Source organism: Prionailurus bengalensis, chromosome A1 (genome assembly GCF_016509475.1).
Source record: "Prionailurus bengalensis isolate Pbe53 chromosome A1, Fcat_Pben_1.1_paternal_pri, whole genome shotgun sequence".
Lineage (NCBI taxonomy): Eukaryota > Metazoa > Chordata > Mammalia > Carnivora > Felidae > Prionailurus > Prionailurus bengalensis.
In genome coordinates, this window is record NC_057343.1 from 71,878,524 (window position 1) to 71,906,171 (window position 27,648).

General features: G+C 38.2%; 1 protein-coding gene across 7 annotated transcripts in view; it reads left to right on the forward strand.

Annotated features, from left to right (window-relative positions):
- PCCA (propionyl-CoA carboxylase subunit alpha) overlaps window positions 1-27,648 on the forward strand; it is a 417,069-nt gene that overhangs the window by 215,149 nt on the left and 174,272 nt on the right. For all 7 annotated transcript variants that reach the window (XM_043582425.1, XM_043582407.1, XM_043582436.1 and 4 more), the window contains 2 exons: window positions 4,607-4,717; window positions 20,251-20,359. In XM_043582425.1, the coding sequence (XP_043438360.1) occupies window positions 4,607-4,717; window positions 20,251-20,359 (220 nt within the window). The remainder of the gene's footprint in view (window positions 1-4,606; window positions 4,718-20,250; window positions 20,360-27,648) is intronic.

Genomic DNA, 27,648 nt, shown 5'->3' on the forward strand with positions numbered 1-27,648 from the left:
AAAACATGCAACAAAGGGATTCCGTTCCCTTTCACAGCCTGACCTCTTTCAAGGAGTCTTTTATTTTAAATTCTTGCCTACTGCGTTTGGCTTTCTAAGCACTCGTAGCATGTTGCTTTCAGTTGCTCTTCATTTTCATCTACCCGAATATCACCTGTAGTAGACGAAGATGTCACATTTTTGCAATGATTTGTGAGGTATACTTGTGTCATCAGATGAAGTTTCTTACACCTTCCAATACTTTCCTCGTAGAAATACACATAATTACAACAGCCCTTCAACACATGAGTGGTTGAATATTGGCTAAGTCATTACCCACAGAGCAAGGTTGGGATAACTGCATTACCCACAGAGCAAGGTTGAGATAATTTGTTTGGGGCCTGTGCTATGAAAGATACTTATTAGGTCATTGTCTGTATGTGATAACTTCTTCCTTGGAAATTTATGTAGCTAAAGGAATACCATTAATATTTTAATTGGGAATTTTCTCTAAATGTTTTGAAGCAATTTGAATAGATTGAAAATTGGCTTTTATAAAGTTTTTAGGCACTTGGTATTTTCTGAGTGAGGAACAGATAATGCTCAGATTTTTGCACATGTTTGCTAACATCGTCTAGTATAAAGAGATGCATAGAGAAATGCCTAGTTGGTTGGCTCAGAAATAGGAAATCATATTGGAAAGTATGCCCTTCTCCCCATATGTATACATGAGAGTACAGGGTAACCTGCCTTAACAAAGATTCTTAAATACAGTAGTATAAATAAGATAGAATATTATTTACTTCTCATTTAACTGGCTGGCTGGTCTGTGCTGATGGGGCAAGTTTGTGTCCTGTGGTTCTGTGGTCATTCCAGGAGATCCTCCCTGCCCCCCTGCCAACATGTTGCTCTGTTTCACCTTCATTTCCAGAGCTGAGTTCCTGCCATATCAGGAAGCCCATAGGAAGAAGGAGGAAAGGAAGCCCAAGTAATTATTCTTTTCAAGTAAGCGAGGCTGGAATTGGGCGCATCACTCTAACTTCCAACCCCTTGTCTGGAAATCAGTTTGTCAGGTCCAGCTGTAGGACAGACAGGAAAATAGAGTCTGTGTCTGTGGAGTCTTTTGTTCTGCTAAGACTCTTGTTATTGTGTAAAAAATGGAAATCACATTTTCAGTGAAACCCGCAGGCTGTCATATTTTTAAACATATATTACTATTATAATTTCTATTTTACTAAACTTTAGATATATGATTCATTCTCTCTAGATCACAATTTCTTAGTTTTAAGTCTCTTTTCTTTGTAATTTTCTTATTCTGTGACTGGTTACTGAAAGTTCCCCCAAAGCAGGTACCATAGTGTTACAGTGTTTGCTCTCATATTTTTTCCTGTGTGTGATATCTAGCTGCCACATGACCAGTAGATTTAGAATAAATGTTGATAGGTGTAGACTAATTTGCTCAGAATATCAACATTGTTAAAAACCTTATAGCGAATGTCCACAACCTTTCTCAGGGAAGGGCTAGAGTGTAAATAGCTTAGACTTTGGTGGGTCATATGGTCTCTATTACAACTGATTGACTCTTGGAGCACACACACTGAATGTAAACACTGCTGTATTCCAAAAAAACTCGATACACAAAAATAGGGGGTGGTCTGATTTGTGTGCTGAGTTTGCTAAACTCCGCCTAATAGGATGGCTATGTTCTCTGGATAGAGAGGTGTAAACTTTTGAGGAACTGGATTCCTATAGGATATGAAACTGGAAGTTGGGGAGGGAGGTCAGTGCTGAAGCTTGAGATCCAGTGCATCTGCCCTCTGATGTGTTTTTTTTTAAAGTTTGTTTATTTTGGGGAGGGGGAGAGGGAGGGGCAGCAAGAGACGGGAGAGAGAGAATCCCAAGCAGGCTCCACACCTGCAGCACAAGCCCAGTGTGGGGCTCGAGCTCCCGAACTGAGACATTGTGACCTGAGCTGAAATCAAGAGTCAGATGCCTAACGGACTGAGCTGCTCGGGCTCCCATGTCTGATGTTGATTAACTACACATTGTCTTCTGGTGTGTATCGGTTCTCATGTGAAAGGATAATAATGAGCACAACACTGATGCATGTTTCTGAGTGCCTGGCATTGCCTTAAGCATTACCTCATTTGTACCTCATGACAGTAATGCAAAATAGGTCCTGCTGTGATCACCACTTAACAAATGAGGAAACTAAACATTTGAGAGGTGAAGTAGCTTACCCAAGGTAAGAGGTAGATCTGGTACTTGAGCCTGAGGTTCTGATTCTTTGCTTACTTTGGAATTATTATTTTTTAAAATTATTTATTTTTTTGGTAATGTTTAGTTTTGAGAGAGAGAGAGATGGACAGAGTGCAAGTTGGGGAGGGGCAGAGAGAGAAGGAGACACAGAATCTGAAGCAGGCTCTAGGCTTTGAGCTGTCAGCACAGAGCCTGATGCGGGACTCGAACCCACGTACTGTGAGATCATGACCCAAGCTGAAGTCAGGCGCCCAACCAACTGAGGCACCCAGGTACCCTACTTTGGAATTATTTTTATAAAAATGAGCACTCTACAAGACTTGAATAACAAGATCAGAATCAGGCTTTCTAAGTTTGTTATGCAGCAGAATGGTATGATGAGGACTGTGCTGTCTGAAATGGTATAGACGAGTATGGAAGTGGGTGAAGAAACTGGAAGGAATTAGCAAACCTCTCATTACTTCAGCTCTATCATACTCCAGTCCCCTGCTCCTCTTGTGGAAGCCTGATCGAATTCCTGCTCTCCCTGGATTTGACATGCCTCTCATCCTCCCTTTTATTCCTCTTTACATCTTTGTAATCTGCGTGACCAAGATCAAATACTCCGTTCATAAAGCCCTTCTATCTCACAGAACTCTCCTGATACCTTTCGAGTCCCTGTTGTGGCAGTTAGCTATTGTAACATAACTTTGTAGTGGTCCTTGTGTTCCAGACTCAGTGTTTCCTGCTGGATCACAAGCTGTTCTTTTCTTTTTTTTTCCTCTTTTTCTTTTTTTCCCCCCTCCTCCTTTCTTACTACTCATTGAAGTATACTTGACATGAAATGAACTTCTCGTATTTATTCAGTTTGATGAGTTTGGACATATGTATTCACCTGTGAAACCATCACCACAATCAAGATGCTGAACATTTCTATCACCTCCAAAAGTTTCCTCATTGCCTTTGGAATCCTCGGTGTCTCTACCCCTGTCCCAGTGCAACTGGGTGATCTGCTTTCTGTCACTGTAGGTTTTTTAGCCTTTTCTGAAATTTTATATTAATGGACTCCTACAGTAGTCTTTTTAAATTCAGCATAATTATTTTGAGATTCATTCTTGTGTTTTTAGTAACCCCTGTCTTTTTATTGCTAAATAGAATTTCATTGTATGGACAAACCACACTTTGCTAATTCATTCACCTGTTGATGGACATTTAGATTGTTTTCAGTTTTGACCATTGTAAATCAATTAATAACCTATGTGTATAAGTGTTTGGATAGGTTACCTAGGAGTGACTTGTCTGAATCGTATGTATGTATAACTCTTTAAGAAACTGCCATGCAGGTCCAAAGTATTTGTGCCATTTATAGCCTCACCACAGGCTGTGACAATTCTACTGTTTCACATCCACACTGATATGTGATATTTCTGTCCTCTAACCTTTAGCCACTTAAATTGGTTTTGGGGGGCATCTCATTGTGTTCCTTTGATGATAGCAATGTTGAACCACTTTTTTAAAGTTTTATTTATTTTTGAGAGTGCACAGGTTGGGGAGGGGCACAGAGAGGGGGCAGAGGATCCAAAGCGGGTTCTACGCTGACAGCAGTGAGCCCGATGTGGGGTTCGAACTCGCGAACCCTGAGATCATCACGATCAGCTGAAGTCAGACGTTCAACCGACTGAGCCAGCCAGGCGCTCCGAACAACTTTTCATTTGCATATTTTCTTTAGTGAAATGTGTTCAGATCCTTTGCCATTTTTTACATTGTCATCTTACTCTGCTGTAAGCATTCTTTATATATTCTAGATACAAGTTCTTTGTCTGATATGTGTGTTGTGCACGTTTTCTCTGTCTGTGGCTTACCATTTTGTTTACTTAACTGTATCCTTTGAAGCAGACTTTTAAATTTTGATGAAGTACAGTTTCTTTTTTTATGGCTCATGGTTTTTGTGTACTACCAAAGAATCTATTGCCTACCTCAAGATAACAGATTTTTCTCCTACATTTCCCATAAGTCTTGAAGTTTTAGGGTTTACTGTTAGGTTTGTGATCCAATTTAGGTTAATTTTTGTGTATGGTGTGAGTTATAGGGCTGAAGTTCAATGTCCTTTTTCCCAAATGGACATGTTAGTACCATTTACTGAAAAGACATTTGTTTCCCCATTAAATTGACTTGGCAGTCACAAGTTTCTCAGGCTTACATTTAGTATTTTATTGCTACCACAGATTCAGACCTTTTTTGTTGTTACTTGAAGTTAAGGAGATGGATAATCTTGCCTGGTTCTTGCTAGATCATAAGACACAGATGATAAATTTCTCTAGATAGTAAGACTTAGATTTTTAACTGACTCTTTGTTCTCTAATTCCATCTGATATCTTTTTATTTTTAGGTGTTACACATAATATTGCATTGCTCCGAGAGGTGATAATCAACTCACGTTTTATAGAAGGAGACATCAACACTAAATTTCTTTCTGATGTGTATCCTGATGGCTTTAAAGGTTTGTGTGCATTGAAGTATTTTACTGTATTAAAGTTATTTTATACTTTATTATAATGTATAATTTTTCTGTTTTGAAATTAAGGCCTCTGGTCTATACTGTACTTGATTTATTAACAGAGTATCCTAGACTATTGACATTCATGATTTTGAGTATTCATGAATGACTCATGAATGTGCAGTAATCCATAATTTTGTTGAGTGAGAAATTCAACTGTAATGAACATTTTGGCCTCTTTTCTCTGCTGCCTTGCTATATATAGTTGAACCTGAAGCCCCATCAAGGGAAAAGATCAGAATTATGTTTTCAGGATTTCCATATGCCTTTATGTCTGCTTGGCTAATGCATCTGTGATGGTGATGTGTCATGAAACAGTAGGCAGAAGCAGACAACAGGTGAAAACTTGAGGGAACTTTTAGAGCAAACATGCTTGCATACATACATTTGTGTAAATGTCTATATGTGTACATAGATGGTGTTGGATCCCATTATGGGGAAGAAAATGGCATTTAAAATTTCTGATTGAAGTTGATTACTATGTGCTATACATTTAGTATCAGAAAATGTTACACATTCTCAAGGGAACTCAGAAATTTACTTAAAACTTAACATTGCCATTTTCCGTGATAAACTTACTATATTACATTTCTGTTTTGATAGGGAATTATCAGCATGGACAATGTAATTCTATCCATGCTTATACAAGATAGGAACACAGTTTTAAAAATTGTTAGAAGTTGTTAGAAAGGACCATTAGCAATTATTTCATCTCATCCTTTATTTTTCCATGTGAGGAAATGAAAGCCCAGAGAGCTTGATGAGGTTAAATGACCAGTAGTATAATAAAGCCAGAAGCTGAACTTTTAGTTTCCACCTCCTGTTTCAGTACTCATTCAATTGTGCTAGGCTTCAAAATCACAGATCATACAAGTTTTCAGAGTATGCTGTATGTTGTTGTTGTAGAATGCCTGTAAGCACTTTAAAAGTACACACCTAGCTTTGCCCTTCTTAATGTGGACCTCTCATTGTCTTCCCTCACATTATTCTCACGTCAGTCCTTCTCTGAATGGCTACTATCGCTTGTTTTTCAGATTACTCTATTTCCTCCTTCCTATTTTTCCCTACAGCAGGTATCTGATATTTTAAACTGTATCATCTCTGATTGTTTGATATATGTGCCTGAAAGAGACAGCAGGAAGTGGCCACTGAAGTTAATCCAGGATCTTCTCCATATGTTTGAGCCTGGGTCATTTTGTCCCTTTGGGATTACCCGTCTGCTTCCCATCTGTCCAGCTATCCTAGGCACTGTTCACAGGCGAGGACGTGTTTTTATGACTGCATTAAAATTTTCTATTATATATGTTTATTATCCCAAATATATTTGTGGACTGGAACAGTGTTACTAAAGGTTCTGAGGTTGACCTTTGGAATGAATTACTGTGACTAAAACCAAAAAATAGGATGCACAGGAATGTATTCTTCATATCTGCTTATTAGAGTCTCAGGTTGAAAAGCTGCTGTGCATTTATTTGAAAAATAAATGAAAACTGGGGAAGATGTTATTTTGACTCTGGAGTAAAGGGAAAATGAGGAAGAAGTTATTTTAGGAACTATAATTTCAGTTGGCCTGTAATGAACATTTTGGACTTTTTTCTCTTTTGCCTTGCTACAGTTTAACCTTTAGCCCTGTCAAAAGAAGAGATCAGAATTATTTTTCTCTTCTGGAAAGCTGCAGATTTTTAACAAAAATTGGATTCAACACAAGTAAAATACCACTAATTACACCTTTTTCTTTTCCATTTAATTTAGTCAAGTATTTCTATTCCTTTAAAAGCGGTGTAACCAAATCAGTATGAGTTGCTCCTTGGTGAGTCACAGGCAGACACCACACCATGGTTTCTGTTGCACAGATCTGTGCAACAGGATAATAAAATAAAGGGAACTTAATTTGCAGCAAATGAGGAGATCGTGGGGAATAACTTCCAAAGCTGTGACTCTCTGGGCAAGGGTGAATGGGTTCCTTTTATTTAGGGTTAGGATGAATATTTAGATAGGGAGCTTTGTCATTGTATGTAAAGGCAGGCATAAGGTCTCATATGTGCCATAAGGAAATATACCTATGTATGCATTGTTTGTTATGTAAATGAGGCTTGTTCCTCCTTTGGTGGAGATTTTAGTATAATGAGGTAAAGGTAACTGTCAGTCATTCCACTGCCCATCTGTGCAGGTGCAGGTTGGGGGCAGGGGGTGGTGGCATGGTTAGTTTTAAACTGGTCTGGTTGGTCTGGCTGGCTGGTACTCTGGGCAGTTGTTTTGGTTTCCATCACTGAATATTATCCCTATAGGCTCTTTTGTCTGAGTTAAGAGATACGCTGGAAAGAAGAGTGTAAGGAAAAATGGGGACAAAGGTTGGTGAGCACAGGCAAGTGGGGAGTAAGGGTCGTGTCTTGGGGTCTAGCTGGTGATAGTGGTAAAATGAAATTTGGGCTGTAGCATTGCCTTTGAGAATTCAGTCATTAAAATCATCCAACAAATAATTGGTGCAGGCTCTAGAAGAAAATGGAAAGCAAATAATATATTTTCCCTGCACTTAAGGAGCTTACATCACAAGGTAATAAATATGTAAAGAACTAACCGCTACAGGACAAAAGAAGGGCTAAATGAAGATATAAGCAAAGTGTCTTGAGCACAGAGAAAAACCACTTCCGATTCAGGGAATCAGGGATGGCTTCCAGGATGAGGTAGCATTTAGACCATTGCAGCACTTCCCCAAGAACTATTCTGGGGCACTGCTCATCTGTGCTCAATCCATCCTCTCTGATGTGATGCCGGTAGTTTGAAATCAGCCTTGGAGAGAGTATTTACAGTGAGGAAACTGTCAAAACCTGCACTGGTGCATTTCTTCTTCCTTCACACCCGAGTTGATTGTTATCATTTACCAGCATACCAGTGTCTGGTCCTTTGACCTGACTTTACAAAGGAAAAGGTTTACCATGTAGGGAGGAAGACCTAGAAGAATTGCTGAGGACAGGCGGTGCTGTGTTAGAACTCCTGTGAGTCAAATGACAGAGTTTGCTGAAAAATGGTAAGAACATTTAAGGACATGAAATCAGAGGAGAGAGACTTTAATAAAGTATAAAAACTGTGATTTTTAGAAGTGTTTCAGCAAAGCGAAAGGTGGGATGGTCACTTTTAAGAACTAAACTAGTGACCCTAAGGAATAAGGGTCCTATTCCCTTATTCCCTACACTTTTACTACAGGTAAAAAGGTAGAAAGGATGAAATAATTTGTGAAATAAGAGATGTGGAGGGATGATCCAAGAGATTTTGTATGTATATAACAGTTTCATGAAGAAAAGATGGACAAGTAAAGGAAGGTTAATTTTAAAAGAAATAATAAGGGAGATTTTTGTTTCACTGTTCTTGAGAAAGCCTTGATGTGTTGTTGCAAAGATTCACTGAGTTTCAGACAAAATTAATGAAAAAAGTAACCCTTCTAGGAATATCAAGAACAAAAAGTCTTTAAAGCTTCTAGAAAGAAAAAAAAAGCACCAAGTTATATGCAGAGAATGTAGAATGAGATCATCTTCAGATTCCATAAACTGGAAATTAGAAAATCTTAAAATATCTGATTCATTAGAAAGTACTTAACGAAGGAGGTACTATACCCAACTAACATATCTTTCATTTCTCAATTATGAAAAGAGATTTTATTTATTTAAAAATTTTTTGTTTATTTATTTTGAGAGAGAGAGAGAGAGAGAGAGAGAGAGAGAGAGAGAGAGAGAGGAGCAGGGAGAGGGAGACAGAGAACACCAAGCAGGCTCTGCACTGGTAGCTCAGGGCTTGAACCCATGAAACCATGCGATCATGACCTGAGCTAACACCAAGAGTTGGACGCTTAACTGACTGAGCCACCCAGGCGCCATGAAAAGAGATTTTAAAATAAAGGTTCAGAAATATGTCATTATATATATTTTGAGGAAATTACTGAAGAAAGTGCTTTAACCAATATGAGGTAAAGATGACAGCTAAATTATACCCATTTTTCCCAACCAATGAATTGAAGTTTTTATTACTTTTATTTTTACTATTTATTTATTTTTAAGTAGGCTCCACACCCAATGTGGGGCTTGAGCTCATGACCCTGAGATCAAGAGTTGCATGCTCCACTGACTGAGCCAGCCAGGTGTTCTGAATTGAGGTGTTTTCTTTCTTTTTTTTTTTTTTAAAGACACAAGCCCATAAGGAAAAAGAGAAGAGATAGTATTCTGGAAAATGAAGAGCCAAAAAATGATTCTTAACTGACTTAGCAACCTAAGAAAGTTGAATCCTAATCTGACAGTGTGAAAAACTGAGAAGTCGCTCATTACCACCATGGAACCCTTTAGTAATCTTAGCTCCTATTTAAGTTTCAGGAAGCTTGGGAAATTTCTAAAGGTAGGACTATTGGTCTAAAAATCTCTGGAAAAATTTTCCATATCCCCTCCTTCACTCTTTAGAGGAGGGTGGCTCTCTCCTCCACTTTGGCAAAGACTTTGAGATTCTTCTTTTTGTAGAATAAGATGCCCTCTGCTCCAGGGACACCAGGCACAGTTGGACAGAGGTTTGAGTGAATGTGGACATACTGAATGTGGTGACACCCTGTCTCTCAACCCGTCCATGAAGCCTACACACAAAGCAAATGGTCAGCAAAGCCACATCCCAGAAAGAGAGAACATGCATAGCTCAGGATCAGGACATCTGTCAGCATCATTTAAGACAACACTAGTTTGAAAGGGAATCCCCAGATGACTGTTAAAAATAGATGATAGAACTAAAGCCACTTAGGAGAACACTGATCAGGCTTCTGAAAAACTGGGTCATGCACATGGAGTGATAATTGCATGAGGTTTACAGAGGTATATCACAGACCTTGTGAGTGCTACTATGTGATTCGATTTGCATGTAGTAACTACCAACTTAATGAATAAGGACAGGAGAGCCTAAATGTTGTTTGAAGTTTGGGGTTTTTGTTGGAAATTCTCCCCCCACACTCCCCAACTCCCTCAAAGGCTAAGAAGGTGAGGGCTAATTGTGAAGAGGAAGTTTTTCTCCTTTCTTTCACAAATATTTACTGAACCCATTAGGTAAAAGGTAGTGTCTAGGGTCTGACACTAATAAATACTGAAGAATATTTATTATTATTTTTTTAACACTTATTTTTGAGAGAGAGAAAAAGCATGGGGGAAAGACAAAGGATTCGAAGCAGGCTCTGTACTGACAGCAGAGAGCCCGATGCAGGGCTCGAACTCACAAACTGTGAGATCATGATCTGAACCAAAGTCTGATGCTTAACCAACTGAGCCACCCAGGCGCCCCCTGGAAGGTATTTTAAAAAGCGTAAGGGTTTTTAGAGCTGCGCCTTTTTCCAACCATGTCTTCTGCAGAGAGTATGGTAGAGATTTCAAGCCTTAATGCTCTTGAAGGTTTCAAAAGATGGGTTTGAGAAACCCTTAGAACTCCTCCCAGGCTAGGGTTCTAACTTTTACGTGGAGGTGAGTTGCTGCTGTTGAAGATGGCTCTTGCTAGAGCTTGTGAGGCTGCATCTGTCCTTGCATGCCAGGCTGGAAGTTCTTGGTCTTTCTGCCTCACTGTTCGGACCCCACGGACTGCCAGGGTCATGCTTGTGAATCTTCTCAATCAGGGTTGGCAGAGGTGAAAAACAAGGGTCAAGTTGCAGTGCTCTCTTAGTTTACCTTCACACTTGAGAAAGGGATAGGAAGAATCTAAAAGAATTTAAATACACTTTGCGTCCCAAAGTTCTGGGTGCTTAAGATTCATCGGTAAGCAGAAACACTTGCTGCCCGCATGGGGTTTACAATGCCAGGAGTTAGCAGGCAGCATGGGTCCTGACCCCCCTCACCACAACTCTGTAGGTGTTTTCAGATGTGAACCCACTCACGGTCGTCAGTACAGTGCACTTGCCTTAGCTTGTTCACCTACAGCTGGGAATTGAGTGCAGGCGTGTCTCATTTCAACACCAAACCAGCACACCAACCCCCCTTACCTGAGCTGCTATACTCTTGTCTGGATTTAGAACAGCCTTCTCATAGCCCTCCCTCCTGCCACCATTGCACTTTGTAATTCATCTTCGCCCAGCTGCCAGAGTTCACTTTTAGAACCAAATCATATCTTCCCCCTCCCTTACTTTGAAAGCCCTCAGTGAATGAATGGCTAAACAACTAGCAGTATATCCATGCTATAGAATACTACTGAGTGTGAGAATGAAAGAAACTGTGATTCACTCAAAAGCATGGATGAATCTCAAAAATATTAGGTGCAAAAGAAGCCAGACACGAAAGAGTACTTACTCTCTGGTTCCATTTAAATGAAACTAGAAAAGAGTTTAATTGCCTGAGGTCAGGGAGGGAAAGGAGGTCCAGAGGTGTTGATTGGAAAGAGATGCAAAGGAGCATTTTGGAGTAATGGAAAATTTGATATGGATTGTTGTGGTGTTTATATGGGCATACACATTTGTCAAAACTTAATTGCTTATTTAAAATGGACCCATATATTGTATGAAAATTGTACCTCAAAGTTAAAAAAAAAAGTACCTTTGTTAATGATATCCATTACAATTAGAATAAAATAAAAAGTGATGGCTTACAAAAAAAGTAGGTGCTAAAAAGGTGTTGGGTGGAAATTCAATAGCCTTTTTTTTTTGACAATGTATTTATTTATTTATTTCAATATATGAAATTTATTGTCAAATTGGTTTCCATACAACACCCAGTGCTCATCCCAAAAGGAGCCCTCCTCAATACCCATCACCCACCTTCCCCTCCCTCCCACCCCCAACAACTCTCAGTTTGTTCTCAGTTTTTAAGACTCTTATGCTTTTCAATAGCCTTTTCTAATTAAAAATTCTTTGAAATAAAAAATTAAATTAAATTTGATTAAAAATGTACTTTATGAAAACTAAAAAAACCCTAGTTTTAAATGATGAAATGCTAAAAAAATTTCCCTTAAAATCAGGAACAAATGAATTCTGTAAAGTGACTGTTATTATCAATCATTTTTATTGCTTTGGAATATCAAAAAGACCAAAAAAAAAGTTGGTTTAAATATTTTGAAAATAAGAAAATTTTCTTTTCCCATATATAATTGTGTCCCTAGAAAACCCAGAAGATACTACTAAAAATTTCTAGACTTAAAACGTGTCTGTCAAGATGACTGAATGCAGCAAGATAAACATGCAAAGTTAGTATCTCTTCTCTGTGTTAGAAAGAGCCAGTTTGAAATGAACCCTGTTCATATTAATTGTAGTGTCTTGTAAAATAGTCAAGAGAAATTTAATAGGGAAGACATAGAACCTATAGGACTCTGTAAGCTGTAAAAATATTGTTGAGGAGAAACAAGATGTGAACAGATGGGAAAACATCAGTTATTTTTTGTCTTTCAAATTTTTATTTAAATTCAAGTTAGCTAACACATAGTATAGTATTGGTTTCAGGAGTAGAATTTAGTGATTCATTGAATACCCAGTGCTCGTCACTTAAGTGCCCTCCTTAATGCCCATCACCCATTTAGGCCATCTGCCCACCCAACTCCCCTCCAGCAACCCTCAGTTTGTTCTCTGTAGTTAAGAGTCTCTTATGGTTTGCTTCTCTTTCTGGTTTTATATTTTGTTTTTCATTCTCTTCTCCTCTGTTCATCAGTTTTGTTTCTTAAATTCCGTATATGAGTGAAATCATATGGTATTTTTCTCTGACTGATTTTGCTCAGCATAAAACACTCTAGCTCTACCCGTGTTGTTGCACATGACAAGATTTCATTCTTTTTGATGGCTGATCAGTATTCCAGTGTGTGTGTGTGTGTGTACGTACACACACACACACACACACACACACACACACTCTACATCTTCTTTATCCATTCATCAGTCCATGGACATTTGGGCTCTTTTCATAATTTGGCTATTGTTGATAGTGCCATTATAAACATTGGGCTGCATGTAACCCTTTGAATCACTATTTTTGTATCCTTTGGATAAATACCTAGTAGTGCAATTGCTGGGTCTTGTGTAGTTCTATTTTTTTACTTTTTGAGGAACCTCCAAACTATTTTCTAGAGTGGCTACCCCAGTTTGCATTCCCACCAACAGTGTAAGAGGGTTCCTCTTTCTCCGTATCTTTATCAACATCTGTTGTTTCCTGAGTTGTTAAATTTTAAACATATCAATTATTGTTTGGGGACTCAATAGTATAGGAGTGCCAATCTATCTCAGATTGATGCAGATTTTATGTCATTCCAGTTAGATTCACAAGGTCCACTACATTAAATGATTTAAAAGATTATATGTATTCATAAATTTCTGAAAATAGCAAATTATGAAGAATGATAGAGGAAAATTGGCCTTCATGTTTTAAAATGTATTGCCAAGCCTCTGCATCTAAACAGCATGATATAAAGTAGAGGAATGGGGGTAGGATGCCTGGGTGGCTCAGACAGTTAAGTGTCTGACTCTTTTTTTTTTTTTTAATTTTTTTTTCAACGTTTATTTATTTTTGGGACAGAGAGAGACAGAGCATGAACAGGGGAAGGGCAGAGAGAGAGGGAGACAGAGAATCGGAAACAGGCTCCAGGCTCTGAGCCATCAGCCCAGAGCCCAACGCGGGGCTCGAACTCCCGGACCGCGAGATCGTGACCTGGCTGAAGTCGGACGCTCAACCGACTGTGCCACCCAGGCACCCCAAGTGTCTGACTCTTAAATTCTGCTCAGGTCATGATCTCATGGTTCGTGGGACGGAGCGCCATGCTGGGCTCTGCACTGACAGCAGAGCCCACTTGGGATTCTCTCTTTCCCCTCTCTCTCTACTTCTCCTCCCCCGGCTCATGCTTTCCCTCTCTGTAAATAAACATACATTTTAAAAAATAGTTTAAGAAAGGAAATACTTGAAAGAAAACAAAAAAATGGATAAGTATGTCAATGTAATGGAATAGGGAGCTCATAAACAGAAATTAGTATATGTGGGAGTTTTTTCTCTTACTCTATATGAAATGTTAGAACTTTAATTTATGCCAAATTAAAAAAAAATGAGTCCCAGGCAAAGATTAAATGTAAAACATAAAAACAATTAGAATAAAACTGAGGAGTCTAGTTACTATCTAGACATTGGAGTGATCTTTTAAAAGAATAGTGCAAACATTTCTAATGAAAACTAATGATATGACTGTGTTCTGTAAAATTTTTCTGTACAGTGTTCTGTAAAATTTATTTCTGTTTGGCAAAATACTAAGTGCTAATTGAGCATATGTAAAGAATTCTAATTGGCCCATAAACTTGAAATTGAAAGCTGTTGTAAAAAAGTTTTCTTTTTAAATTATTATTGTATGGTCAGTGTCAATTAAAAAAATTACTATGTCTATATTATACCTTGGAAGTTATGAGGATAGTAAGTACAACTACTTTTTAAAAGCTAAAATGAGTATTTTTATATATTATATATTGTATACTATATGGATCTATATTAGACTATAAGCATACTCTAATATTAATGTCTTGTTTTGAGCCATAGTATGTTTTTTTTTATTTTTTAATTTTTTAAAAATTTACATCCAAATTAGTTAGCATATAGTGCAACAATGATTTAAGGAGTAGATTCCTTAATGCCCCTTACCCATTTAGCCCATCCCGCTCCCACAACCCCTCCAGTAACCCTCTGTTCTCTATAAGAGTCTTGTATGTTTTGTCCCCCTCCCTGTTTTTATATCATTTTTGTTTCCCTTCTCTTATCTGTTTCATCTCTTAAAGTCCTCATATGAGTGAAGTCATGTGATATTTGTCTTTCTCTGACTAATTTCGCTTAGCATAATACCCCCTAGTTCCATCCACGTAGTTGCAAATGGCCAGATTTCATTTTTTTTGATTGCTGAGTAATATTTCATTGTGTGTATATGTATGTATATGTATGTATACATCTTCTTTATCCATTCATCCATTGATGGACATTTGGGCTCTTTCCATACTTTGGCTCTTGTTGATAGTGCTGCTATAAACATTGGGGTGCATGTGTGTCCCTTCGAAACACCTCACTTGTATCCCTTAGGTAAATACCTAGTAGTGCAATTGCTGGGTCATAGGGTAGTTCTATTTTTAGCTTTTTGAGGAACCTCCATACTGTTTTCCAGAGTGGTTGCACGAGCTTACATTCCCACCAGCAGTGCAAAAGAGATCCTCTTTCTCTGCATCCTCGCCAACATCCATTGTTGCCTGAGTTGTTAATGTTAGCCATTCTGACAGGTGTAAGGTGGTATCTCATGGTGGTTTTGATTTGTATTTCCCTGATGATGAGTGATGTTTAGAATTTTTGCATGTGTCGGTTGGCCATCTGGATGTCTATTCATGTCTTTTGAAGTGTCTGTTCATGTCTTTTGCTCATTTCTTCACTGGATTATTTGTTTTTTGGGTGTTGAGTTTGATAAGTTCTTTATAGATTTTGGGTACTAACCCTTTATCTGATATATCATTTGCAAATATCTTCTCCCATTCTGTCAGTTGCCTCTTAGTTTTGCTGATTGTTTCCTTTGCTGTGCAGAAGCTTTTTATTTTGATGAGGTCCCAGTAGTTAATTTTTGCTTTTGTTTCCCTTGCCTCCGGAGACGTGTTGAGTTAAAAGAAGTTGCTGTGGCCAAGATCAAAGAGGTTTTTGCCTGCTTTCTTCTCGAGGATTTTGATGGCTTCCTGTCTTACATTTAGGTCTTTCAGCCATTTTGAGTTTTCTTTTTTTGAATTTGTTTTTTTTAATGTTTATTTTTGAGAGGGAGAGAGAAACAGTGTGTGAACAGGGGAGGGGCAGAGAAAGAGGGAGACACAGAATCTGAAGCCCGCTCCAGGGTCTAAGCTGTCAGCTCAAAGCCTGATGTGGGACTCAAACCCGTAAACCGCGAGACCATGACCCAAGCCGAAGTTGGATGCCTAACCGACTGAGCCACCCAGGCGCCCCTTTTTTTGAGTTTATTTTTGTGTATGGTGTAAGAAAGTGGTCGAGGTTCATTCTTCTGCATGTCGCTGTCCAGTTTTCCCAGCACCACTTGCTGAAGAGACTGTCTTTATTCCATTGGATATTCTTTCCTGCTTTGTCAAAGATCAGTTGGCCATACATTTGTGGGTCAATTTCTGGGTTCTCTGTTCTGTTCCATTGATCTGAGTGTCTGTTCTTGTGCCAGTACCATACTGTCTTGATGATTACAGCCTTGTAGTATAGCTTGAAGTCTGGGGTTGTGATGCCTCCTACTTTCTTTTCTTTTTCAAGATTGCTTTGGTCATTTGGGGTCTTTTCTGGTTCCACACAAATTTTAGGATTATTTGTTCTAGCTCTGTGAAGAATGCTGGTGTTATTTTGATAGGGAGAGCCATAGTATTATTATATAACCTCTAGTCAAAGACTATCTCAACATGGCTCTGATATTAGACCAAGTCCTTTACATTTTTATGTCTTTTATCTCAGAATTTATAAAAGATACCATTTTAAGAAAAGAATTAAAAAAACTGTCCTTCAGTTTTTTGGGGTGTGTGCAAAAGAAAGTGATTATGATAATGAAAATCATAACCTCTTATTAGAGATGGTATGATGACTTGTGGTTTGTGAGTTTGAGCCCTGTGTCAGGCTCTGTGCTGACAGCTCAGAGCCTGGAGCCTGCTTTGGATTTTGTCTTCTTCTCTCTTTGCCCCTCCCCTGCTCATTCTGTTTCTCTCTCTCTCTCTCTCTCTCTCTCTCTCTCTGTCTGTCTCTCAAAAATAAACATTTAGGGGTGCCTGGGTGGCTCAGTTGGTTGAGTGTCCGACTTTGACTCAGGTCATGATTTCACAGTTCATGAGTTCGAGCACTCCATCGGGCTTTGTGCTGACAGCTCTGACCCTGGAGCCTGCTTCAGATTCTGTGTCTCCCTCTCTCTCTGTCCCTCCCCCGCTCGCACTCTGTCTCTCTCTCTCTGTCTAAAATAAATAAACATTTAAAGAAATAAACAAACATTTAAAAAATGTTAAAAAAAAAAAAGATGGTATGAGATCCATCTCACATCAAGAACTTTGAAGGAACTATAGGTGGTTAGCCTGGAGAAGAGAGGACTCATTAATAGGGAATAATGCAGCTGTAATCAGCTTGACCCAGCAGTTGGCCCTGGCCGCTGATCTGTGTTTATTTGTTGACTGTGTCTAATACAAAATGGGTCACTTTTGTAGTTGGTAGGGCATACTGTATTGATCACTCTGGTGAAAGAGTCAGGTGATGAACTAATCTTCATCTCAAACCTAAGATTCAGTCAGGGCCACTTTCTGCCTTGGATCAGCTTTGGTCCAGGTGGTTAGGCTGGATTTTAGTCTAATTTACTTAGGAACAACATTTGGATCATGGATTGCAAGACACCAGGACCAGCTGCGCCAGAGATTTCAGCAAGGAAAAACCTGAGGGCATAGTAATGAAGAACATTCAGAAGAAGTCCATGGTCAGAGCCAGGGCAGACATGTTGTGGGTATCAGGCCATAAGAGAACAACAGGAGTCAAGGCCCCTCTGATCTGTGATCAAGAGTAGCCTTATGCTAGAACCATTATCATAAGAATAGTTATGATAGAATATCTTCTACGCTGCCACTTTGGACCTGAAAGGTATCTTTTCAATGTGGCTAGATACTCCAAGGATTGTCAAGATATAAAACCATTTTAATGAATGGCAGAGTGTATAACTGCAGTCTATATCCTTCAAGATGGGTAATGTACAAGCATAGGAAAGAATAGAATTAGAATAGACTTATTCAAAATTACTTCAGATTGGAAAAGTTGGGTGGAAGTCACAAAGAAACAGTTTGACTCAGGGCGCCTGGGTGCTTCAGTTAGTTGAGTATCCAACTCTTGATTTCAGCTCAGATCATGATCCCAGGGTCGTAGGATCGAGCCCTGCTTGGGACTCCGTGCTGAGTGTGGAGCCTGCTTGAGATTCTGTCTCTCCTTCTGCCCCTCTCCTATGCTTGCACCCTCTCTCTTTTTCTCTCAAATAAAATTTTTTAAAAAGTTTGGGGCCCCTGGGTGGCTCAGTCAGCTAAGAGTATGACTTCAGCTCAGGTCATGATCTTGTGGTTTGTGGGTTCAAGCCCCGCATTGGGCTCTGGGCTGGGCTGACAGCTCAGAGCCTGGAGCCTACTTCGGATTCTGTGTCTCCCTTTTTCTCTCCCCCCCCCCCCCCCCCGCCACTTGCATTCTGTCTCTTCTCTCTGTCAAAAATAAACATTAAAAAAAAGTTTGTAGAAGCAGTCTGATTCAGTATGAGAAGTAACCATCTATTTAGAAATCTTTGAGTTTGTCACTTTCCAACTATTGGGGTTCTATCAATCCTAGATAACCATCTATCCAATAGTGCTGTAGAAGAGGCATTCGCACTGCATGGAGGATGAAATAGATCATCTCTGCAGCACTACTCTGTTAAAATTACCTGAGAGATTCTTAAGTTGTGGAAACAAATTTAAATTGTAGAAGTAAATAAGTTTTCAGCAGGCTTATATCAGATAGAAATTTATTGGGAATTAGTCCTTGGTAGAATTTGCAAATCTGTTCCAGTATCAATAAAAGGATTAAAATTGATATACATTGTATCAATTTCTCTGTGAGATGTGATGAATAATAGTGAGTTTTATTTGGGAATCTCCTTTCTCAATATTATCTTAGTGCAGCTAGCAATTAGACCAAATGAAACACTGAACCAGTGTCCTGCAGAGGAAAGGATTCTCATAATGTATTGCCTTTTTCCCTGCTGATGACATAATGTGCAAATGTGTCTAGAGGAGTGACTGTTTCAACCACTGTAAGAAATCTCTTCTGCATCTTGATTAGTGTACACACATCCACAAAAGATTCGGGGTGCAAAATGTTCACATAATTTGTCTTTATGGTCATGACCCACTAAACTGGTTTCATGAACTACTTGAGTGGTTTGTATTATGCAATTTGGTAAACATGTGTCTAAAATAGTTCTATTCAAGCTGAGATCTGTAGACATGCAGCATCAGCACCACCCTGAAGCTTGTTTGAAATGCAAGTTCTTGGGCCGATGCAAAGTGAAGTTGGAGATCATTTTACTGGTCCTCTTTATACTCCAAAGAGCTTTTGTGGTTATATCCGTTGATAGTTGCCATATTATAAATTAAAACTTAGGAGCTTCAGGAGCTCCTGGGTGGCTCAGTTGGTTAAGTGTCCAACTCTTGATTTTAGCTCAGGTCATGATCCCCCAGTTTGTGGGATTGAGCACCCCCACTGGGCTCTGCACCAACAGTGCAGAGCCTGCTTGAGATTCTTTCTCTCCCTCTCTGCTCCCCTGCTTGCACACATGTTCCTTCTTTCCCTCAAAATAAATAAATAAACATTAACAAAAGAAGAAGAAGGGTGCCTGGGTGGTTCAGTCGGTAGAGCATCTGACTTTGGCTCAGGTCATGATCTCACATTTAGTGGATTCAAGTTCTACATCCAGCTCAGTGCTGACAGTGTGGAGCCTGCTTTGCTCTCTGTCGCTCCCTCTTTCTGCCTCTCCCTAGCTTGCTCTCTCTCTCTCTCTCTCTCTCTCTCTCTCTCTGTTTCTCTCGAAAATAAACAGACATTTAAAAAATATTTTAAAACAATTTGTAAAAAAGAAGAAAAAACTTAGGAGCTTTAAAAATATTTATTTTTTTTATTTTTTCTTTTAAAAATTTTTTTTAATTTTTTTTAATGTTTATTTATTTTTGAGACAGAGACAGAGCATGAACAGGGGAGGGTCAGACAGAGAGGGAGACACAGAATCGGAAGCAGGCTCCAGGCTCTGAGCCATCAGCCCAGAGCCCGATGTGGAGCTTGAACTCACGGACCGCGAGATCATGATCTGAGCTGAAGTCGGACGCTTAACCGACTGAGCCACCCAGGCACCCCTTAAATTTATTTTTATAGTACTAGTAATAAATCCATTATATGTTGACATCAGAGCAATGAAGTCACCACACATATATCTCTTGGATCAGGGAACCTCCACAGTATACACCTGAAAAAAATGATGGAGGAAAAGCAAATAAATCTTAGCATTATTGTGAAAGTAGTTTTGACCTTGCAGTCCCCAAAGGTTCTTGGGGACTCCTGATAGCCCATAGGACACACTTTGAGAAGTGCTCTTGTACACTGTTTTTGAGAAGACTAAGACCAAATTTTTGTAATCCTCATATAGGGTAAGTATGGGGTCATGTGAGTCGTTTTCATCAGGAACTTTTCAAAGCCTGGAAGAGTGCAGTTTATCCAGGCCGTTGAGGGGTCTATTACCAAATTCCTAGAACTAATTGATAGACTCACTTGGGGGTTTTGGTCTTATTTGAATAATCTTGTTCTCTTCCCTCCCCAGTGCATGCCTCAGTGCCTGGTATAATACTAGCTCTATAATAGATATTTGATAAAATACTTATTTGAGTGACTAATAATTCTATAAGTTAGAAGCACTAGATGTTAACAAGATGTATGTGATTGATTGATTTCCCTCAGGACACAAGTTAACAGAGAATGAGAGAAACCAGTTATTGGCAATAGCATCATCATTGTTCGTGGCATTCCAATTAAGAGCACAACATTTTCAAGAACATGAAAATTCAAGGTATGTTAGATTATTTAAGACAGCATAAATGAACAAATACCGACAATCTAATCATAGAAAATAGCTAATAAAAGATATAACTGATCATAGTTCTGAATCTTGTGAGTGTTTGCAGACATATAATAAAATCACACTGTTTAAAAATGGTATTGCTTCTATTTTGTTCAAATGATTTTTTTTAACTCAGAAAAAAGGATCTTGACCCTGCTAATTTGGACATTATTAGAGGTAAGAAGATACTCTGAAGCCCTGAGGAATATCTGTTTAAGTAATTTGTATTTTATTATTTCTGTTTTATAACTTTGTTTGTTAATCTTTGTTAACTTTGTTGACAAAGTTTTGAAAAGTGTTATAGTACTAAAAATTAGGATTGAGTCTGAGCAGCTAAAATATACATATATATAAGAAATTCATTTATAAGATACAAGAAAGAGTTAACAGGTTGAGTTAGTTATTTGTGATCCCTAAGTATACCTTTTAGCTTCCTAGAAATGTAAGTGAAAGAAAAAATATCCTTTGTATCAGGGCAAATAAAAACAAAGTCATCATGAAATTAATGGCTCTAAATGACAGAATTACTTAACATGAATTTCTGTGTCCTTGCTAACATAATCCTACTTTAGCAAGTACAGTCTATGACTTGCTAGGGTGATGTTGTTGATAAAACTGTGTCACTTCAACTTCTTTTCCATGTTTTTTGCTTTTCCACAAGAGGAAGAACAAAGAGAAAAAAAGAGAAAAGATGGCAGGTGACTGAGCAGCTCTGAAGAACACAGATCAGAAACTCAGATTACCCTCTGAGAATTAGGTAGAGGAGAAGTAGATTGGGTTTCGGCTGTATCTTAATGGCTGACTGGTTTTACTCACAAAATCTTGGAGTAAATGGTACTCTTCATTTGTTCTTATTCTCAACAGAGAGTATAGGAAGCTTAGTTGATGATTTTTTTTTTCCACTTGTTTTTATTGAAGTATAGTCGACACACAGTGTTACATTAGTTTCAGGTGTACAGCATAGTGATTGAACAGTTCTATACTACATCCTGTGCACACTGTAAACACAGTAACCGTTTGTCATCCTACAACACTATTAATACCATTAACTGTATTCCATATGCTGTAGCTTTCATATGGACTTACCATTCCATAAATGGAAGCGTGTACCTTCTCCTCCCCTTCACCTGTTTTGCCCATGCCCCACCCCACCCCTGTGGCAACCATCAGTTCTCTGTATTCATGGGTCTGTTTCTGCATTGTTTTGTTTTTTAGATTCCACATATAAGTGAAATCATATGGTATTTGTCTTTCTCTGTCTGACTTATTTCACTTAACATTATACCCTCTAGGTCCATCCATGTTGTTTCCCATAGCAAGATCTCATTCTTTTTTATGGCTGAGTAATATTCTCTCTCTCTTTGTCTCTTTCTCTCTCTGTGAGTGTGTGTGTGTGTGTGTGTGTGTGTGTGTGTGTGTGTAGGAAATGGCTATTGTAAATAATGCTGCACTAAACATAGTATTCATACATCTTTTTGAATTAGTGTTTTCGTTTCCCTTGGGTAGATACCCGTTAGTAGATTAATGTATAATCTTTTTTTAAGTCATGATTTGATAGATGTCTAGGGAGAGTTGAGAGGTTACAGAATATCAGTAAATTACTGAATGATGGAAGGAGGAGGAAAGTGGGCAATAAAGCCATGAATCTGGTTGGTTTTTTTTCCCTAAAGTTGCACTGGCCAATGTAGTAGCCATTGGCCATGTGTGCTTACTTGAACTGAAATTAAATTAAAAGTTCAGTTTCTCAGGTTTCAGTGCCACTATCTGTGTAGTCACCAACCACATTTCATGTGCTCTGTAGCCTCTGCTGTACTGTGGTTAGTGGCTACTGAACTGAGTGATAGAAAGAACCTTCTATCATTGCAGTTTGTTTCCATCAAGCTCTGTTGCAACAGGGATGTTTTGGAGGGATGTGTGTATCTAGCTTTTGTTTTAAATCCAGAATCATACCTTGTATAATTTTTTTATTATTCTTTTGATAAATATAGTGTTCATATCCTGATGCCCTTCAGATGTTATTTAGACCTTGATCATTTCTGAAGTCCTGAGGGTCACTAATAATGAAGTGGTTTGATCTTTAAGATATGTATTCAAATTATTTTCAGAGAGTACTGACTTACCACTGGCAAAAATCTGAAAAAGGTTTAAAAAGGAAAAGAATAAAAATTACTTGTATCCCACAAACTTTTCAGGAAGTACTTTTTCACATTTTGATGTATTCCTTTCTAAGTGTATATATGTGTGTATATTTATAGACATACATACATGTAGCATGCATATACCTCACATAGAGTCATACTGGGAATATAGTTTGACTTCTATTTTTTCATTGTAATATTATGTTGTGAATATTATTTTTATTCCCTAGTCTTTAGAAGCATATTTAAAAATTTTTATTACAGAATTAATAAAACATATGGAAACTTTTGCTCTTCAAAAGATACCATTGAGAAAACTATAAAATAATATATGTAGCAAATGGCAGAATGTATCCAGAGATATATAGATATATAGGTATATAGATAAGGAACTTGAGTTTATAATGTATAAATACTTCTTAAAACTCAAAAATAAGCCAGACACCCCAATTAAAAAAATAGAAATCTTTATTAAAGGAGTTATATGAATGGCAATAAGTTCATGAAAAGGTGTTCAGCATCATTAATCACTAGAGAAAGACAAAATCACATTGCTACACTAATACACACCAACTAGAATAATGTACATTAAGTGGTAAGTGGATAAATAGTTGTGGTATATTCATACAATGAAATACTATTTAGCAGTAAAGTAGACAAAAGTACTGGTATATGTATCACCGTGTAAAAAAAAAAGAAAGTCCTGCTAAGAGAAACCAGATTAAAGAAGACTATATAGTCTGTAGTTTTATTTGAAATTTCTAGTAAAGGCAAAAATATAATGATGGGAAGATCAGTGGTTCCCTGGATGCAGGTGTTGATGTCACAGAATTACGTCTTCATACATTCTGTGCCCCAAACCATAAATTAATAATTCTTTTAAATGTATTAATTTCTTAAATTATGTAGAAAACAATATGGACTTTCAAAAAAAGTTATAATAATAACAGCTATTATTATTGTCCATAATAATATGGACTTTACTGAGACATTTATTTATTCATGTGGCTTCCTGGCACTGTCTGGAGTCCTTCCATTTCAGCTTGCAAGACTGCCTTCTGCATTTATTGCAGGGCAGGTCTAGTGGTCACAAACTCACAAACTGCCTCAGTTTCTCTTTATCTGGGAATGTCTTAATTTCCAATTTTATTTCTTAATCCAGTTTTGCTGGATTTCGGATTCTTAGTTGACAGGTTGTTTTGTTTTTTGTTTTTTTTCTTTTAGCACATTGAATGTATCAGCTTACTGCCTCTGGCCTCGTCAATTTCTGTTGAAAATCGGACAGTCTTATTGAATATCCTTTGGAGGTTGATTTGCCTGTCTCTTACTACTTTCAAGATTTTCTCTTTGGCTTTTGAAAAGTTTGACTGTAATGTGTCTTCCTGGGGGTCTATGAGTTCATCTTATTTGGAGTCCATTGAGTTTCTTGAATATTTATATTCATGCCTGTCATCAAATTTGGGAAGTTTTCAGCCATTATTCACATATTTTCTCTACCCCGTTCTCTCTCTCCCCTTTTGGGGCTCCCATGATGAATACATTCGTCTGTTTGATGGTGTCCCACAGGACCCAGTCTTTCTGTTCTTCAAATTCGAGAATTTCTCTTACCTTATTCTCAAGTTGGCTGATTCTTCTGCCTGCTCAAATCTGCCTTTTAATCCTAATGAGTTTTTCATTTCAGTTATTGTACTTTTTTAGCTCTAGAATTTTTAAATTTCCTTATAGGTTTTTAATTTTTTTATTAATATTTTCATTTTGTTTTCACATTGTTCACATCTTCCTTTAGTTTTTTGAGCATCTTTAAGAGAGAGTTGTTTTAAAGTCTTGGTTTACTATATCTGCCATTAGCTCTTTTTCGTGGTCATATTCTGCTAATTTTGTTCTTTGAGAAGACCATACTTCTCTGTTTCTGTATATGACTTGTGATTTTTTTGTTGTTGTTGAGCATAGGACATTTGAATCTGTTAATGTGGTAACTCTGGAAATCAGATTCCCTTCTTTCCTCAGGGTTTACTGGTTGTTGTTGTTGTTGTTGTTATCTGCATTTATTTGTAGGCTGTCTCTATGCCAGCAATCAGCTGATCAGCTTGAGGTGTAAATGTAAGGTCTTCTCAGGTCTTTTCTGAGCATTTCCCTGGGTGTGTACAGTCACTTTCCAGTTTCCCTTATAAATGCAGTTGTTTTGAATGTCTTAGTCTTTATTGTCTGGCTCCTGACAGGGGGAAAAGCAGAAAATGAAGGAGGCAAATGGGGGTACTGACCCTTTAAATCCCCTGGAAGTCCCTTCAGCCAGAGGGAGGGGCTTGCAACACTGGGAGGAGGTGCAGTAACAATGGCTGTCTACCTTTTTGTCTGCACCTCTGTGATCACAAGCAGTAGTCAATCATCATAACACAGATGCCTAGTATTTGGAGGACAGGATCCTTTTTTTGCCCACCCTGGCTTCCACAAGCCGTGTGGACGCTGCTCCAGGAACACATGCCAAGCTGCCTGCCAGTTGCTGGGGATGGGCTGGGGGATGACTAGCTGTTACTCTGGTAAGACTGAAATTGACCAAAATTGATTGCAATTTACCATCCCACTTTAACCTGGAAGTTGGCAAGCCTTTGACTGGGCTGGAGTTCTAAACTAAAAATATCAGAGAGATTCTGCCAGTATAATCGTCATTTAGGAGGGTAGACACATTCCTGATGTTTCCTAGTCCGCCATCATCCCAGAATCCTTCTCCTCTATATATTACTATTGAATTTATTACTCTTTAAACGTTGGAAAAATTATATTAATAAAATATGTGGCCAAAAGTTATGTAAATAACTGTGCACATGTTACCTATATAACAATGATCTATTTTGGGTGAGTTTATTTTCTATGGAACTTACTCATTTAGTAAGCCAGTTTATTGTGAAACAGTATTACCCATGACAACAGAGACCTGTAATATCTAGCAAAATATATTGATTTTTTTGGCAGAGTATAATCTTACTTAAACGAAGTAAATCTAAGTTATTTTTGCTTGTTTGCCGAAAAGGTCCCTGACATCAAAGTTGATGTTAGGTGATTGAATCTTTACATTTTGGTTCACGAAGCATGATTTCATTATTGGCTTGGGAATGGTGTCTAAGAGTCAAGCCTCCAGGTGTGGCTGCACATTTCTCCATCATGGGTGTGCTCATGTAATGTTTATGCTTCCAGATCCAGTAGCCCTCAGCCCTTCCTTTGTGTGGCTTGTTTTGGCTGCTGATCTTATTTTCCCAATATCTCTATGGATTTTATTCTTTCATCATTTATGACTTGGAAAAAGACACTGATGATATGTACCCATAGTATTTGGATAGTAAGAAGATAGCAGTGCCTTTTAGAAGAAAAAAACCAACAAAACATTAATGTCAGAACAATGGCAATTTTTCTCAGGATGACCGCAAAAAAATTTGGCAAACACAATTAAGTTTTTACAGAAGTACATGATAATTATTTTTAATTGTCATGTCAGTTATTCTTTTGACAGAAATGAATGCTTGAAAGTTGTGTTAAACAATCACTTCATGTTATTTGAAGGGAGAGTGATTTTGTTGCAGTGTGGTTTGGTTTAATAATTTGTTGCACTAACAGATAATGATTGGAGGAAAAAAGAGTAAAGGAAACAGTTTAGTCCCTTATAGTAATCTTTCATTTAGTTTTGTTCAAGATATGCCTGTTCTCCTTGGATCTAAATGCTTGTTCACAGGTCAGGAGTCACCTTTCTGAGCAAGGCCCTTTCCTTTCTTTATTCTTGTTCAAGTCCACCTCTGCCATCCCAAGCTTCTCAGGCGCTAGTGAGAACGCCACTGTGCTCTCTCTAAACTTCTGTACTTCTGTCCTTCCCACTGTTATTTCTACACCTGTTGCTTTCTTTGGTTAGGTCTGGTAGCTAAGTAAATAGTCAACTAGGCTTTCTTGAGCTTTATCACTAACATTTTCTAATTTCATGATTATTATCTTTCTGTTATGCTAATTTATCATGTAATGATTATTAGTTCTTGGGAGAGCTGTACCAACTTCCCTGGTGGTGGAAGTCTGGTGACCAGGTCTCTCTTCCCTAGCAAAGTGCTGTTTTGCATTCACTTAACCTTGTGTGTTGTAAGAATTTGGCAGGGGGTATGGCTCAGGATAAGCCTTTGACTCCTTTTGGCATGTCAGTCCTCATAGTGTAGCTACACTGAGGTATATTGAAACTATTTTAAGGTGTTTCAAAGTAAATGTTGATTCCATGGGTTTTATAAAAATATTTTACTGCAGATTTATAGTAATTTCATCATATATATTTTTGTGGCTTGTTTTTGCTTGTTTGCTTCCTTTTCTTTCTTTCTTTGTACTTTTCCATTTCCCAGAGAATGTGTTCAGATTCCTAAACGTGAACTTCTGAGAAAATCAGCAACATCTAACTCTTGAATTCATTTGGCATTCACTTATGTGTATGTTATAAAAGAGTTTCTTCATTGTGATTTGGTAGCCTTTTATTTATAAAATATTCCAACCTACTTCTCAAATAAAGTAGTATCTCTTTGTATGTCCAAAGATAGCAAGACAGAAATACATATGAGTGTCTCAGTTTGGGCCACTCTCCCAAATTACCATAAACGGGGTGGCTTAAATAACAAACATTGCTCACAGCTCTGGAGCTGGAAGTCTGAGATCAGGGGGCCGCCCTGGCTGGGTTCCGGTGAGGGTTCTCTTTTATGTTGCTGAAGGCCTGTTTCTTATATCCTCATATGGTGGGAAGGGGGCAAGTTAGCTCTCTGGCCTCCTCCTATAAGGGCATAATCCCTTTCATGAGTGCTCTACCTTCACAACCTGATTACCTTCCAAAGCCGCCGCCTCCAAATACCATCATATGAGGCATTAGATTTCAACATTGGAGTTTTTGAAGTGGGGACACAAACATTTAGTCACTAACAGTGAGTGTGTGCTTACTCATGCACTCCCTCTCTCTGCCCATTTCTCCCTTCCCTACTTCCGCTCTCCCTTCTCTTTTCCTGCTGCCCTCACATCCCTTCCCCTCCTCTTTCCTTCCTTCTCTTTCATTTGTGTGACTTGCGTGCATGTGTGCAGAGCCCCCCCCAC